This window comes from Morone saxatilis, unplaced genomic scaffold, assembly GCF_004916995.1.
Source record: "Morone saxatilis isolate NCDOM2014 unplaced genomic scaffold, NCSU_SB_2.0 Contig1, whole genome shotgun sequence".
NCBI lineage: Eukaryota > Metazoa > Chordata > Actinopteri > Moronidae > Morone > Morone saxatilis.
This window is the reverse complement of record NW_023339651.1, coordinates 13,257,740-13,271,250: the sequence shown is the minus strand read 5'-3', so window position 1 is coordinate 13,271,250 and position 13,511 is coordinate 13,257,740. Positions and strand designations below refer to the sequence as shown.

The following is a 13,511-nucleotide window of genomic DNA, read 5'->3' as shown; positions in this document are numbered from 1 at the left end:
TTTGAGATTAATTGGGTAGGAGGAGGATGCTTTTACATATGTTTTGTTAGTGATTTGACCAGTTTAGAAGTATTTGATGTCATTAAGTTATTGTGGTGGCCAGTCACAACCTCAGTTACAACAGTGGCCCTGATTATTGGGAATAATGGAAACTATGAGAGTCCCTACAGCTATGTTACTTTTAAGTGTGACATTATTCCCCTTATCTTTTGTTTATGTACACTGCTTATATAGCTTTTTAAAAAAAACCTGGGCACACATGACCAGTAATCATGTTTCTCAGTTTTTCTTAACCCCAAAGCGGAAAGTGCTTTACATTGAATGTCTGCTGCTGAAGGTTGAGAATAATAGCGTTATTAAGTCCATGTTGCTACTGCCTTTACTGCTGGTAAACAGTACGTAACATTATCATGAAATAAAACGTACCACAATAAAGCTAAAAAGAAAGTGTAATAAAGTAAGGTAGTGGCTCTGTGTAACACCAAACTAATTCTACCGCAGTAGGTTTCTATGGTTACCACTGATGTCTTTAATATTGTTTGTAAAGGTTTCTATGGTAATCTGCATTGTATGTAATGTATACATACAGACTTTTTTCTCTGGTCTTTATTTTTTCAGGGTTCTTAAGTCTGGCAGTGTAAGACCTGGATTGTGGCAGATTTGGCACAGGTGACTTAACTTCTTGACATTCAATGTTCAAAAATCCCTGTGGTTTGATTTCCTTCTGCTAAAAGCCACAGAAATGTGGATCTTGACCTTTTTAAATGTGAGCTAGACTGACTCAGTTTAGACTTGCACTCTATGGCAATTAACATTTTTAAATTGTTCTTCACCTCAGGCCTGAGGGTATGTTGAGACGTCTTGCCAGGCCAGAGCAGAGGCGTCTAGGTGGTTCGGACGGGGACTGAAGGTGTGGAGGAAAGACAGACGAGGGACCAGGGAGGAAGACATGGGCCAGTGTGTCACGAAGTGTAAGAATCCGACGTCCTCACTCGGGAGTAAGAGTGGAGACAAGGAGAGCGGCTCCAAGTCCCACCACAAGAAGGGAAGCAGCGCTGGTGGCGGTGGGGGCCACAAAGAAGAGCCCGGCGCCCCGTGTAGCAAAGCCACCAGCGAGCTGTCGAATGGCACGAAGGCATTGGAGGTTACAGTGGAGACCCCGGTCATCCCTGCAGTGATGGGCGAACCACGCAAGGACGAGTGTCTGGATGGAGACGGGCTGTCAATAGTGCGCATTAATGAGCTGTTCTGCTGCTACAAGGACGAGCATGAAGACGCCATCTTGGAGGAAGGCATGGAAATGTTTTGTAATGACCTGTGTGTGGACCCAGCAGAGTTTCGTGTACTTGTTCTTGCCTGGAAGTTTCAAGCAGCTACCATGTGCAAGTTTACCAGGTAAGGCGCAGTTGAAGGGAATGGGGTGTGTTGTTGTAACTGGTATTTGTTAATCAGGACAAACTAGCTGCACAGTAATCGGCCATAGCAAGTAATCAGAGATGACTAAAACACACTCATTAGTACCTGCCCTGATTCAGCAAATAAGAGGCTGTTTTCAAGTATCTTTAAACTCATGTTGCATTTCTTATACGTCTTTCTTCCGGTTTCACTGTAAATCTATCTAATGAAGATGAAAATACAAAAAAAGCGATATTCCCCATAAAATCTTAAACGTGTGATGTAAAAAGGCCTGTTCTTGAAACCAGTCCTCTTTCTCTGTAACATGCTGTCAACTATGTTACCTAAAGTGCCAACATTATTATTATATTATTATAATCAGTTTTTGATAATTAGTTACATACAGCCTGATCCATGTCAGACCATGTACACCAACTACAAAAACTCCTCAGCGCAACTGGATAAGTCCGTTTTTTTTGTGCCATTTTCCAGGTGCACCACACCTCTGAAGTGTTGCTTTTGGCTGAAAACTAAAATTGAACTTGAGTATCTTGTTTTATGCAGGGGATTAAAGGAAAGGCAGTCCAAATCCTCCTGCCACAAAGTTCCACACTGACATTATTTAACAATGTGTACAAATGTGAAGGTATTGGCTAAGAACATATTTCTGGAAGTAGATTTGCTTTACTCGTTTTCATGTAGGCAATGAAAGGGCAATCACATGCTTGTTATAAAGACAGACTATTGGCACACCACCACATGACTAGCACTATGTACAGTTTCAGGTCAGTGAGAACCTGTAATCCTGACTGAACACTGTGCTCCAAGCTTTTTTTTTTTTTTTTTTAAATTCAAAGAAACATGAATGACTTTAAAACTGGAAGAATAATGTATATTTAGAATCAATCGTGCACATATAGGTACTTAAAATTAACAGACAAATCGGGAGTTCATCCTATCTGGTGTAAAAAAAAAAATATGGTTTCTGATATTGATAACAGGTTTTCAGACAACTATTACCTGATACTGCCAACCAAAATATCTTGTGCCACTAATAATTAGCTTCATGCCTGATAACTACACTTAAAAGTCTTCAGTCTTTTACTGTGCAGTGGTACCATCCATCCCACCTCAAACACTCCGTGTTCGGCAGGTCAACAACACACAGACACACACACAGTTTCCCACTGTCAGGTAGGGGGCACACAGGAAGTGCATCCTGCTGTGCACTACCACTTTGCTGTTAGTGTTGGAGATGAATAGGGCTGCCTGCTGGCCAGGTCACTTGTCACTGCTCCCCCTCTCAGATTTTTAACTCAGCACTTTTCTATCCAGAGGCTTTGGACAACACCACACTCTGGTTACCAACATGTTTCATTGTCAACTAATGCTTACTGAAGCTGTTTATATTACATTTGACTTTGAAAGCCTATTATGTTGTATATCTGCCCGTGTTGAGGCCCTCAGCACTGAAGTGAAATCATGTTTGTCAATGTTACATTGAGAGAAAGAACTTTTCAGTGCACTGAATGTAAATGTATTCTGTTTACAGTGATGTTACCCGTGTCAGGGCTCTTTTGTTTGCATTAGATAACGTTATAACGTTTTATTGTAGCTCTCAGTACATTTACCTATTAGTTAGCTGGTGCTGTTAATTTGGCTTTGAGTATGCTCTTTGCTTTTGCGTGAAATTGTCCAGTATTATTCTGATTTTGGGTTCCGTTTACTTTGTTTCACCAGGAAGGAGTTTGTTGATGGCTGCAAGGCCATCCAGGCAGACAGCCTCGAGGGTATCTGCTCACGTTTCCCCTGCATGCTGTTGGACGCCCAGGGTGAGGAGAACTTCAAGGACTTATACCGGTTCACCTTCCAGTTTGGTCTGGACGCTGAGGAGGGCCAACGCTCGCTGCAGCGCGAAATCGCCATCGCCCTGTGGCGCCTGGTTTTCACCCAGGACACACCCTCGATCCTGGAGCACTGGCTGGACTTCCTGGGGGAGAACCCCTCAGGTATTCGGGGTATCTCAAGGGACACGTGGAACATGTTCCTCAACTTCACCCAGGCTATTGGGCCTGACCTGAGCAACTACAGCGAGGACGAGGCCTGGCCCAGCCTCTTTGACACCTTCGTGGAGTGGGAGTTGGAGCGCAGGAAAAGAGAGGAGGAACAGGAACGGATGGCAACGGAGGAAGAGGGGAGGTGTACTGAGACAGAGTGTTCTCCCACCACAGATAGACTTGAAACAGAGGGAAGCCGCGGCTCACAGACGTGGGGGGGCCACTGACCAGAAAACAAGAACTATTTGTAAGGAAGGGAAGGATATGACCTACGTGTGAACTGTACATCTGTGAATCATTGGATGAATATTAGTATTACCATTACAGCTGTTCATTTCGCTCTCCTTTTCTGTTGGGGTGGGATTCCTGCTTTGCAACCTTATTTTTTTGGTTTCTGAAAGGGCTCTAAGAACTGTTATGTTTTAAGCACTTCTATTTAAGTTATTGTTTTACTTTTCTCTCCTCCCAAGAGTGTTTTTAGTAATTGGACATGTGGTCCATTTTAACCCACACCTTCCTACCATAACCCAGCAGACACAGCCCAGGAAAGGTTTTAAAAACAGGCAACAGAAAGCCATAACCGTTCCCCACAGTTATCATTTAGACAGTTCATTTTGATCTGGTAACACTGCTGATATGTTTTGTACGAGGAAATTGTTAATAATGAAGAAGGGAAATTTGGCACAACTGGTCTACAATTAATTTCTTACTACCAAAACATGCCATTTACCACAAGGGTCAGGAGTCAGTGAAATCATTTTTATTGGACTAATGTAGTTAGATTGTATGCTTTACTCTTGCAGTGCTGTGAGGATGAATTGGTTGCACTTGTATTGCCTTCACAACTGTTTGCCTGTAATTACACGGCAAACAGTAATGGATTTCAATTCTGTCACAAGGGCATTTTATTTTTTTAAATGATACAAAGTGGTAACATCCATTTTAAAATCCAATTTGCTTTTCATGTTAACAGACCCACCCTATCTTCTGCGTTGAGTGTTTTTGAGTGCTACTAGTGCAGTGAGGGGCTTAGCTTGTTTAAGCAGCTGGCTGTGCTCCCCTTTGACCTCGAGCATGTACCATTTTGATGTCCACCTATTTTCAAGAAATCGGCTAAAGCTAGGTCTAGGTCATTTCTCGACAGAAGATGCCTAAACCTGCGTTACATTCAGGACCGTTACACTGGGCGCCACACAAATCTTCTATTGTTTACCTGCAGGGGTTTAAGAGTCTTCACATCCTTGAACTACTATATTTAAATAAATTTAAAAAATGTGTGCGCACTTCACAAATAATGTCGAATGCTGCTGGTGATGGTTGTAATGGATTGCACAAAAACCAATGGCATGCTTAGTTGCTATACTTGCAATGCTTTGCAGAGAGATTAATGTCAGCCACATTATTTCCATTTTAAAAACTGTAGATTGATCTTAAGTATAGCCTAGGGTGATTTGGGATGAATGAATGATGAGTGTTAACTAGACATTCTGGCTAATCAAGAGTCTGTGATATGGGTCCAGTGTGGTGGCCATAACCTGAGCTATTTGGTTTACATCTACAATGATTTTATTTCAGACCCCCTTTGTCCTTTTTTTTTTATATAAAATGTATTGATTTATAATAAATAAAAACAGTGTTGAACTTTTGACTGTTGAGCATGGGAAATCTGTGTGAGATTACTTCCAATATCTCTTTATTTCTTTGTAACCTCGTGCCAAGCCATGCTGAATGACATGCCTGCAGAATGCTGTCTTCAGTGCTCCAACAAGAGTAGGTTTTTTTGTTGCAGCACAGGGTTTTGTGGAGGCTTTGTACGGATGTTGGAGCAGCTGGCAGAGAGCAGACAGGCTGGGGGCGTGTCTCACCCCGATGTGTCTCTCTCCATTGGTGGACAGCTATCCTGGTTACCAACCAACACTGGGCACATGAGAAAACAGAGAAACTCGTTCATTTCAAAGCTAATGGCTAACAAAGCACTGTTTTACAGGGACAGTAAGTCTTTTTTTTTTTACAATATTAAACGCAACCCGAGTAAAGGCTGTGCAAGAGAGCGAAAGCCAGTTTTTGTGTTATTTAATGTTTAAGTAGATAAAATGCTAACGCTAGCTTTCAGTTTGTTGTTAGCGTCAGTGCTAACGGAGCTGTTGTTGCTAACGTCGCCTCTGGATAACCCCGGGAGTTAATGTGTGCGATACACCGTAAACCCGCAGTGGTACTGGGAGTTAAAAGGGCTAGATAGTCGTGTGAACATAGTCACAAATGGCTACCATGTAAGTGATTTCACAACAAGGCAATGGAGAAACGTTACCGCACATCTGGTAACCCCCCCCTCCTTGCAAAAGCTGTTTCAGACGAGTTTTGACGAGAAATCTGCTGAAGATGAGATTAGGTTACGTCCGGTTTGGAAAATATCGGGAATTATTGTGTATTTGTTTTGCTGAATCGTCCAGCGGGTGGGGCGACATTTTAAACCAAGTGAATTCGAGGTAATTGAGGCTTCATGTCACAGGTAACCTTGGGGTTCTCGTCTGTGTTCCCTCTGCAGAGGAAATCCAACACAACACAGATTTCAATGGTATTTTTCAAGACTCATCGCCCCTCTCCACAGTTTGGTAGAGGGTAATGTGAACAGCATCTGCAGCCACACGATGGATAACGAGGTAAGCAAACATCGCTGTATTAAACGACTCATCTGCGCTGTCAGTAGTTGTCATTTTTCTTGACACCGACAGAAAGCTCTCTGATTCTTTCAGTGCATTTATCGCAACAATGCATGCCATGTTTTACAGCAGCGCCTCAGCTGTGTCTCTGTTTCTCTTGTCACTAACAAGTACTCTCTGTTCTTCCTTTACATTTCTTTGCTTCTCTTCTGGCACTGACAGATGCTGTAGCCTAGTTGACTTGTAGAAACCGAGTAAGGGCTTTGTGATTTCTTTGCTCGTCTTGCATGTTGATTTATATATAAAAATATAAAAAAGGCATGAGCTTTAGATGACTGTCATGTGGACAACTGATGCTCCTTCCAAAACAGTGTTTTTACAATCCAAACCTTGCTAAAAGTGGCTTTAGTTTTAAACACAGATGATCAGTTGTTTCTTCATTCTCTAAGTATACATGACATTTCAAGTGATGGATCATTGGTTTTTGACGTAAACTGACGTATTGTCAGCTCTAGTTTATTTGAAATGGCTGTGCGTTATGTATTATGCATAGACACATCATTGCAGGATGTGATGGCTCTTGTTCCGCTCCCTCTGTTACTCACACCTAATGAATGAAGGGCAGGACCAACTTTTGAAGAAGAGCCTGAATTTGACAAGCCATGTATTCATAACTGTTGGATTTATTCCTCGGGGACCTTGGTCCATGCTGAGTCAGTAGTTAATGCATATTTTTCAGCAGTGCTTTGTTTGTTTTTTTGCTGTGATCACTGTTCTGCCACTTCATCTCAAAATTGAAAGTGTGCAGGCGTTTAGAGTTAACCAAACATTGCGAGACAAATGCTGTGTTATTATAGACTTCACAGATGAATACACCCGGACTCCAACAATTTTAAGATTTGCAACTGTGTTAAAGTGACAATCAGTTCTCATTAAGGGCTCAAATGTTTCCCCAATTTTTACATCACATTACCGTCACGACTGACACCAGCTGAATGTTTTTTTCCACATTGCATGAAGCCATATTGATGCTTTATTCATTCAAGACGGGAGGAGCGAGTTGTTTGCTTACGTTTTGTGACGCAAAGAATGAAGTTGAGATTGATTGTAGTCTGTGGATGTGAATATCTGTGCAGCAATGAGGAGTATTGTCAAACAGCTTTTCTGACTCTGCATCACGTGTGTGTGTGTACTCATGCTCGTGTTCTTGAAGGAGAGTAAGACGTGCCAAGGAGAGAAGCTTGCTGTGGATGACACTCTGGATGAATATTTAATCGCCCTCCAGCACAAAAACAGGTGAAGTGTGTGCACATGCTGCTGGGGAGAAACAGATTGGATTTCACAGCGGAGATGCACAACTCCTCCATGACTTTCAGTGCTGCCTAATAGGAGCACTGATTGGTTCCTCGCTTTGAGATACACAGAATTATTGTGTGGCATGTGGAAGAGTGGAGGTTGGAATAGATCAAAAATGAAAAAGTGACTCTCAAACCTGTGATACACTGTTTGTCAGATTTTCATTCGTAATTGTGGAGGTAGTTACGAGTTTTCTTTGCTCTTCAGGATCCTAAAGCGCCTTAAAATCAAAGACCCCAGGGAGATTGAGTTGGAACAGCTTGAACAAGGTTTTTCCATTTATCTTAACGGAGCCAATGCTGAAGCCAGCAGGAATCAGCCCAAGAGCTCCAACCACAAGTCTGTCACCTCCCCATCTGCTTGGAGGCCTGCACGTACAGCAGGTATGCTACTGCTAGACCAAAATAAACCTACGGACAAGTACAAACTCTTACATAAGACTTTTTTTAAATTCTCCATTGTGTTGTAGGATTTTTTACACTGAAATTAAAGACACCATCTCATGCTCTGTTCTTGTTCCTTCTGTCATTCCAAGGACCATATGGAACACCAGCTAATAGCCACCACTCCTCAGCTTGTAGTTTGCATGGCATAATCCCACGCCCAGTCCCAGTGAATAAATGATAGTGACAGTTGTAGCTGGCAGCCAGTTTTTCAGTCTTCCTCTATGTGCCATGGACCATCTGCGTATGCGTCTGTGTGTTCCTTCTCCTCTGAGGCAATAGTCTGCTGCAAGCTGCTCATGTTCCTGTCTGTGCTCTTACTCATCTGCAGATGTCTGTAGAAGCGCCCACCAGCTAACTGAAGATAGCCGTAATCTAGAGCAGACCCACAGGAAGAGGAGCCACACTGCCCCAGGAAAGGTCCAGAGGAAAGAATGGGTGCAGGTAGAGGCTTCTAATTACTTAATATTGTAATCCTTGTTTGTGCTATATCAAAAAATAAATAATTTCCTATGAAAGTACATATCTTAAAATGTTCCTCTTTTGTCACTTACACAGGATTCTGTCAGAATTCGAACAGAAGAAGGACCAAGTTTGCTGATCCCCCCAGAAAAGCACTACTCTGAGGATTTTGAGCCCTATGAAAGCGTAGTCATGGAGGTAGAGTGAAGACATGACAGTGCCTGCTAAGCCTGTGTGTGTGGGTGTTTTTTCTAGGGGAGGGGCTATGTGTCAGGAGCATCTGTCTGTACTACTTAGCATCTCTCCATCTCTGCCATTTCCCCTTTATCTAATCACCCTTTTTCATACAGAGCTCTAGTCCACGCTCGCCTCGTAGTCCCTGCTCCCCGAGGGACACCTCCAAGGTGTCACGCTCCTTCAGCTCCAGGCCTGAGAGCCAAGGGGGCCAAGCAAATCAGGAGCTCAGTGAGAAGGTACTGCTCAACCTTGAGGAAGTGAAGGTGAGCAGAAGAAGAAATACGTACTATTTCATCTTGTGAAGGTGGCTTGAGATGTAGTGAATCATCTAAATTAATTTCATGCTCCTGGGTGTTAATTCATGACAGTTTTTTTTGTGGTAGTCACACAAATCAAAGGAACGCTTAAACTGTCAGCATTCATGTCCGTATGTTTGTGCTTACTTGATGACTGTGTGCATGGATGCATACATAAACGCTGACCTTTGTAAATTAGGTTCTGCGTCGAAGCCTGGAGGTTAGCATGCGGCGGAGCAACCGCGGCTCAGCAGGGGAGGAGTCAGACGAGGAGTGGGTGGAGGAGCAGATTGAGAGGGAGGAGAGCACCGAGAGTCTGGATGAATTGGGGCTGCCTCTCTCATCCTCCAAGTCCTCCTCCAACCCTCGGCCCAGCGGCTCCCATAGCCATCTTGACTCAGCAAACCTCATTGTCCTAGACTTTGGACCCTCACTTAAAGGTAGGCTTCAGCCTCCACTTTCATATGTCAATGTATTATTGATTTTTAGGGTGAGTCTTAATTGTCCAGAGTGGTTCCATCTCCCTTTTATCTGCTTCATCAGCATTGACCTGTACATGTGAAGAATAGACAAATATATTAGCTGTCAGTGCCAATTCAAGTGTTATGTTACTCAACCCGTTGGATGCAGGACATTAACCCTTTATGCCTACAAACTCTCAATATCACATTATATTCCTAATCTGAAAACGTTCTCCATTATTCCAGGGCGTAAGATTGAACGTTCTCTGTCTGCCAAAAGGAAAGAGAACATTGACAGCTTTATACCTACCAAGCCTATGTTGGTGAAGAGCAAAACATTAGATAGGCCACCTTCCAAAGACAGCTTGGATAGCCAGAGTAAGTCTTTTTTTTATTTTATTTTATTTTTTAAATGAAGTCAGTGCTTAACTGATGATTCATGATTAACAAACTCTACAATTTCAAGTATACAGTCCACAAATGGCAGATTTCCTATTTAGGAATAAAATTCTTGAAACAGGCCTAGGTTTCTGTAGATAGATCTGTTGGATAGCATGGTGCATGATTAAAAATGTGTGCTACTTGCTTTAGGGCCATGGAGTCGAGTGGAGAGGCCCCTGTCAGCAGCCAGAAAGGCTTCAGTTGAGGAGCGGGACCCAGAGGAGAAGGCATGCATGGTGCGCCAGGCCATCCAGAGAGAAAACAACCCTGTGCAGAGTCCTGAGCTCTTCACCCGCAACACGGTCTGCCTGCCACACACTATACATGTCCCACCTCTAGTCAACGTCTTTACTGTTAAGAGTTGTTTTTATGCTGACCCAGATTACAGCCTGATATCTCTTTGCACTCTCCGCCCATAATGAATCAAACATGATTGTTATGGATTTGGCTTACATGTAAAATCTTCCACTAAAGCTTATGCATCTCTGACTCTACTTTTTTTCTACCTTTTTATCCAGGGCAGGGGACACCAGATGATGAATGGCTTAGTGCACCACAAGAGCCACGACAAAGATGATAACAGTGTCACTATGGCCATGCAAAGAATCACGCTTATGGGCCAAAGGTATGTTGAAACAATATGGTTCTTAAACAACCCGATACTGTATATACCTTCTGGCTTCAGAGGCATAGAAAGATATCTCGTAATCCGGTACATCCTGCCGTGTTAGAATGAACATTATAGTGTTTTATAGAAGCTAATACTAACGGAGATTTATGGTGTATACAACCTCCGACCTTGAACAATTATTTATCAGTGTAGCTGTGCTCAGCCATCGCTCACCACTAACATGAAGGTCAGGGACAACCGACAAAGCAGCAGAGCTGAGGGTGTCATTCTTCTGTTCAGGCAACAACAGAAACTGCTGAAAGCCTTGGAGAAACTTGAAACAGGGCCCAGCTACAACATTGCTCAGAGTGTCAAAACAGACTATAGCAAGCAGCCGGTGAGTCAGTAACGCCGTCTCGCAGTTCAGAATGACCAATACTGCCGGGTGTGATGGAGACATAAGCGTACAGAAGCGCTTGTGAATGTTTTGTGTTCTCATTGCAGACAAGGCACTCCTCATCAGAGGTCACTCCTGCATTGTATGTTACCATGGAGATCCTGTCAAACTGGGGGAACGCTTTGCAGGTTGGGTTGACTGAGTTGCAGTTCATCTGCCTCAGAAACAAGAAGCTGTATGTATCGCCTCATGACCTAGACATCAGGAACGCTGACTACCCTGGGAATCTGGGGGCGCTTGTCAATGGAAAGGTTAAGGTGAGTCATTGCTGCCTGCCTCAGCATCCTGTTCGAATTATTTCTGCTATACAAATCTTTCTACATCATAATCTAGCTATGTATAACCTGTGCTAGATGTTTTTGTAAGCATTTCTCCATCTTCATCATATTTGCCAATTTTCTTTGGATAAAATTAAAATACAGTATCCCTTTTTCACAGCAGATATTTTGACTTGTCTAACAGGAAAAGCACTGGTCGCATTAATTATGGCTCTGTTCCATTTTATTGTCCCAGTAGGCCATGACAGTAAACAAGCATTCACAAAAACAGGGGCCTGGAGCTTGAATGCCTAAATGGGATATAATGCAGCCATAATTAATGTTATTAATTACACGGACAGAGTATTTGCGGATTTCATCTATTCTCTTGTCTTAACAGACCACCAAAGAGCGTCACATGTGGACGTGTCCGTTCCACCCACCCATCCAGCTCTACTTCATCATCAGGAACACGGAGCGCTCGGCAGATTTTGGAATATCTCGCATCAAAATCTGGAACTACAACAGAAGCCTTAATGTAAATGCTTTTTTATTTTTGTTTATGTAGAATAATATTTGTTTAACACGAGTGTAATCCCTCCCACATGTTTTGATTCATCCCTCTCTTGAGTTCAGAGATTATTCATTTAGCTGTCGGTATCGCCAGAGCTCGTAAATCCAACATGCTTGTGTGTTGTCACTGTACGGGATGACAGTATCGCCGTGGTTACGTCAGGGGTGTGGTTTTCTTTTAGCAGTGGCCGGCTGAGCTGCCACTCAGCTTGTCCAAATGTGGAACAGTGAGAGATTAGCCCCAGAGGATTAGTGTTAGGGGAAACGTGGGCTTCTGCCTCTCAACCTCACTGCTCTTCATAGAGGGGTACAAAGACCCCGTTCCAGGCTCTTTCTATGTTACTACAGCTATCTAGAATCACTTGATGTCTTGAACCTGGAAGGTAAGGAGCATTTGGTGGGAGACAGGTTTTAGGTTAATTTGGGTTTAAAGTAGTTTACTGTCTGGAGGATTGAGCAGATTTGAGTTGGGCTTTAGCCATGTCTTCATGGCAGCCATGACTTGGTGTCTGTTAGGATGCTAATTACTGCTAGCCTGGACTTACTCTGCATGTAAGAGCATTTTGTAGGACAACTGTGTGCCAAACGTCAAATGGTGTGCAAACTTTTGAAAATGACTGTATTTAGACTGAAGCTCTGTTTTGTTTTTCAGGATCTTGATATTGGTGCGCGGCATATAAAGCTGTATCTTAACAGCACATTGGTGTTTGAAGGTGAGCTGGAGAAGGGCTGCGGCAACCAGGTCTTTGACTACAGCACCACGATTGACCTCCAGGATTTCCAAGTCTCAGACTCCTTGTTTTCCAGCCCTGTGTCTTCAGGACACAATCTACGGGGTGCCAGCCCCCAGTGCCATGAGGACAGGAAGGGTGGGGACGGCAGCAACACCCAGCGACACCATAGTTCTAATCCTCAGCCATCAGACACAGCCAGCCAGGCTATGATAGAGATGCAGGAGAAATCACATTCACTGCTACCACCCATTACTCCTTCACCAGTGGGGGTTTCATCCTCTGCTCGTCACTCCTCCACAGAAAGAGACTCTTTTGACCTGTCTGCATCAGAACAGCCCCTCTCTCTCAGGCAGCAGGTGGAGCAGCCTGCACCAATGGAGCTGACAGTTACCACCCAGCCGTCCTCCTCACGGGTGGCCCCGCAATGGCTGCAGCCCCTGAACAGAGGAGCTCCAGAGGGCTGCGAGGCCAGCAGAGAGAGGCCCCGGTGGCTGGTGCCTCAGCACTCTGCAGAACCCAAATCTCCGACTGCCTCGTCCTCTTCAATGCTACCGGAGCTGCCGTGTAACCCAGGCCGAGTGTGTAGGGGGATGGAGAGGACAGTGAACGGGAGTCAGTGTAAGGCTAACTCCCTGGACCTGAGCTGCGACCTACTGGAGGAGCTCGGGGAGCCAAAGCCAGACAGGCCCATCAGCGGGCGCAGGAGCTCATTCCGAAACACGGCAGTCACTGGTAGGCAGACAGAGGAGCAGCACCTCAGAGCTTCGGTACTGTCAAACACAGGTAGGAAAGGGTACTACATCCCATGTTTAAAGTTATGATACTTACACACACAGGGACACCTTTTATATGTGATTATTTCTCTCTTGTACTTTTTGTGCTTTCACCTATTATTAACCAGTCAGGTTACACCTCTGCATTCCGCATTATAATCTCTGATAATAATAAGTGTATTATTAAACTGTACTAGTAATTCCCAAACAAGGAATAGGAAGAAAGACTAATTTTATATCAGGATTCTTCAACCAAATAACCATTAGCTTAAGGCTTAAAATTGACTTTTACTTTACTT

General features: G+C 43.6%; 2 protein-coding genes across 7 annotated transcripts in view; both read left to right on the top strand.

Annotated features, from left to right (window-relative positions):
- The window catches only part of dcun1d3 (defective in cullin neddylation 1 domain containing 3), a 6,807-nt gene extending 1,707 nt beyond the window's left edge, over positions 1-5,100 (top strand). For both annotated transcript variants that reach the window (XM_035665435.1, XM_035665426.1), the window contains 3 exons: positions 619-669; positions 839-1,395; positions 3,136-5,100. In XM_035665435.1, the coding sequence (XP_035521328.1) occupies positions 950-1,395; positions 3,136-3,679 (990 nt within the window). In that variant the 5' untranslated portion in view covers positions 619-669; positions 839-949 and the 3' untranslated portion in view covers positions 3,680-5,100. The remainder of the gene's footprint in view (positions 1-618; positions 670-838; positions 1,396-3,135) is intronic.
- Positions 5,101-5,344: 244 nt separating this feature from the next.
- LOC118332377 (protein KIAA0556) overlaps positions 5,345-13,511 on the top strand; it is a 14,685-nt gene continuing 6,518 nt past the window's right edge. For 2 of the 5 annotated variants that reach the window (XM_035667659.1, XM_035667634.1), the window contains exons 1-15: positions 5,345-5,444; positions 5,998-6,112; positions 7,326-7,408; positions 7,676-7,851; positions 8,243-8,355; positions 8,470-8,571; positions 8,724-8,873; positions 9,106-9,346; positions 9,614-9,745; positions 9,959-10,110; positions 10,327-10,433; positions 10,719-10,815; positions 10,923-11,132; positions 11,533-11,670; positions 12,358-13,222. In XM_035667659.1, the coding sequence (XP_035523552.1) occupies positions 6,101-6,112; positions 7,326-7,408; positions 7,676-7,851; positions 8,243-8,355; positions 8,470-8,571; positions 8,724-8,873; positions 9,106-9,346; positions 9,614-9,745; positions 9,959-10,110; positions 10,327-10,433; positions 10,719-10,815; positions 10,923-11,132; positions 11,533-11,670; positions 12,358-13,222 (2,578 nt within the window). In that variant the 5' untranslated portion in view covers positions 5,345-5,444; positions 5,998-6,100. The other 3 variants (XM_035667650.1, XM_035667626.1, XM_035667642.1) reach the window with 2 other exon arrangements.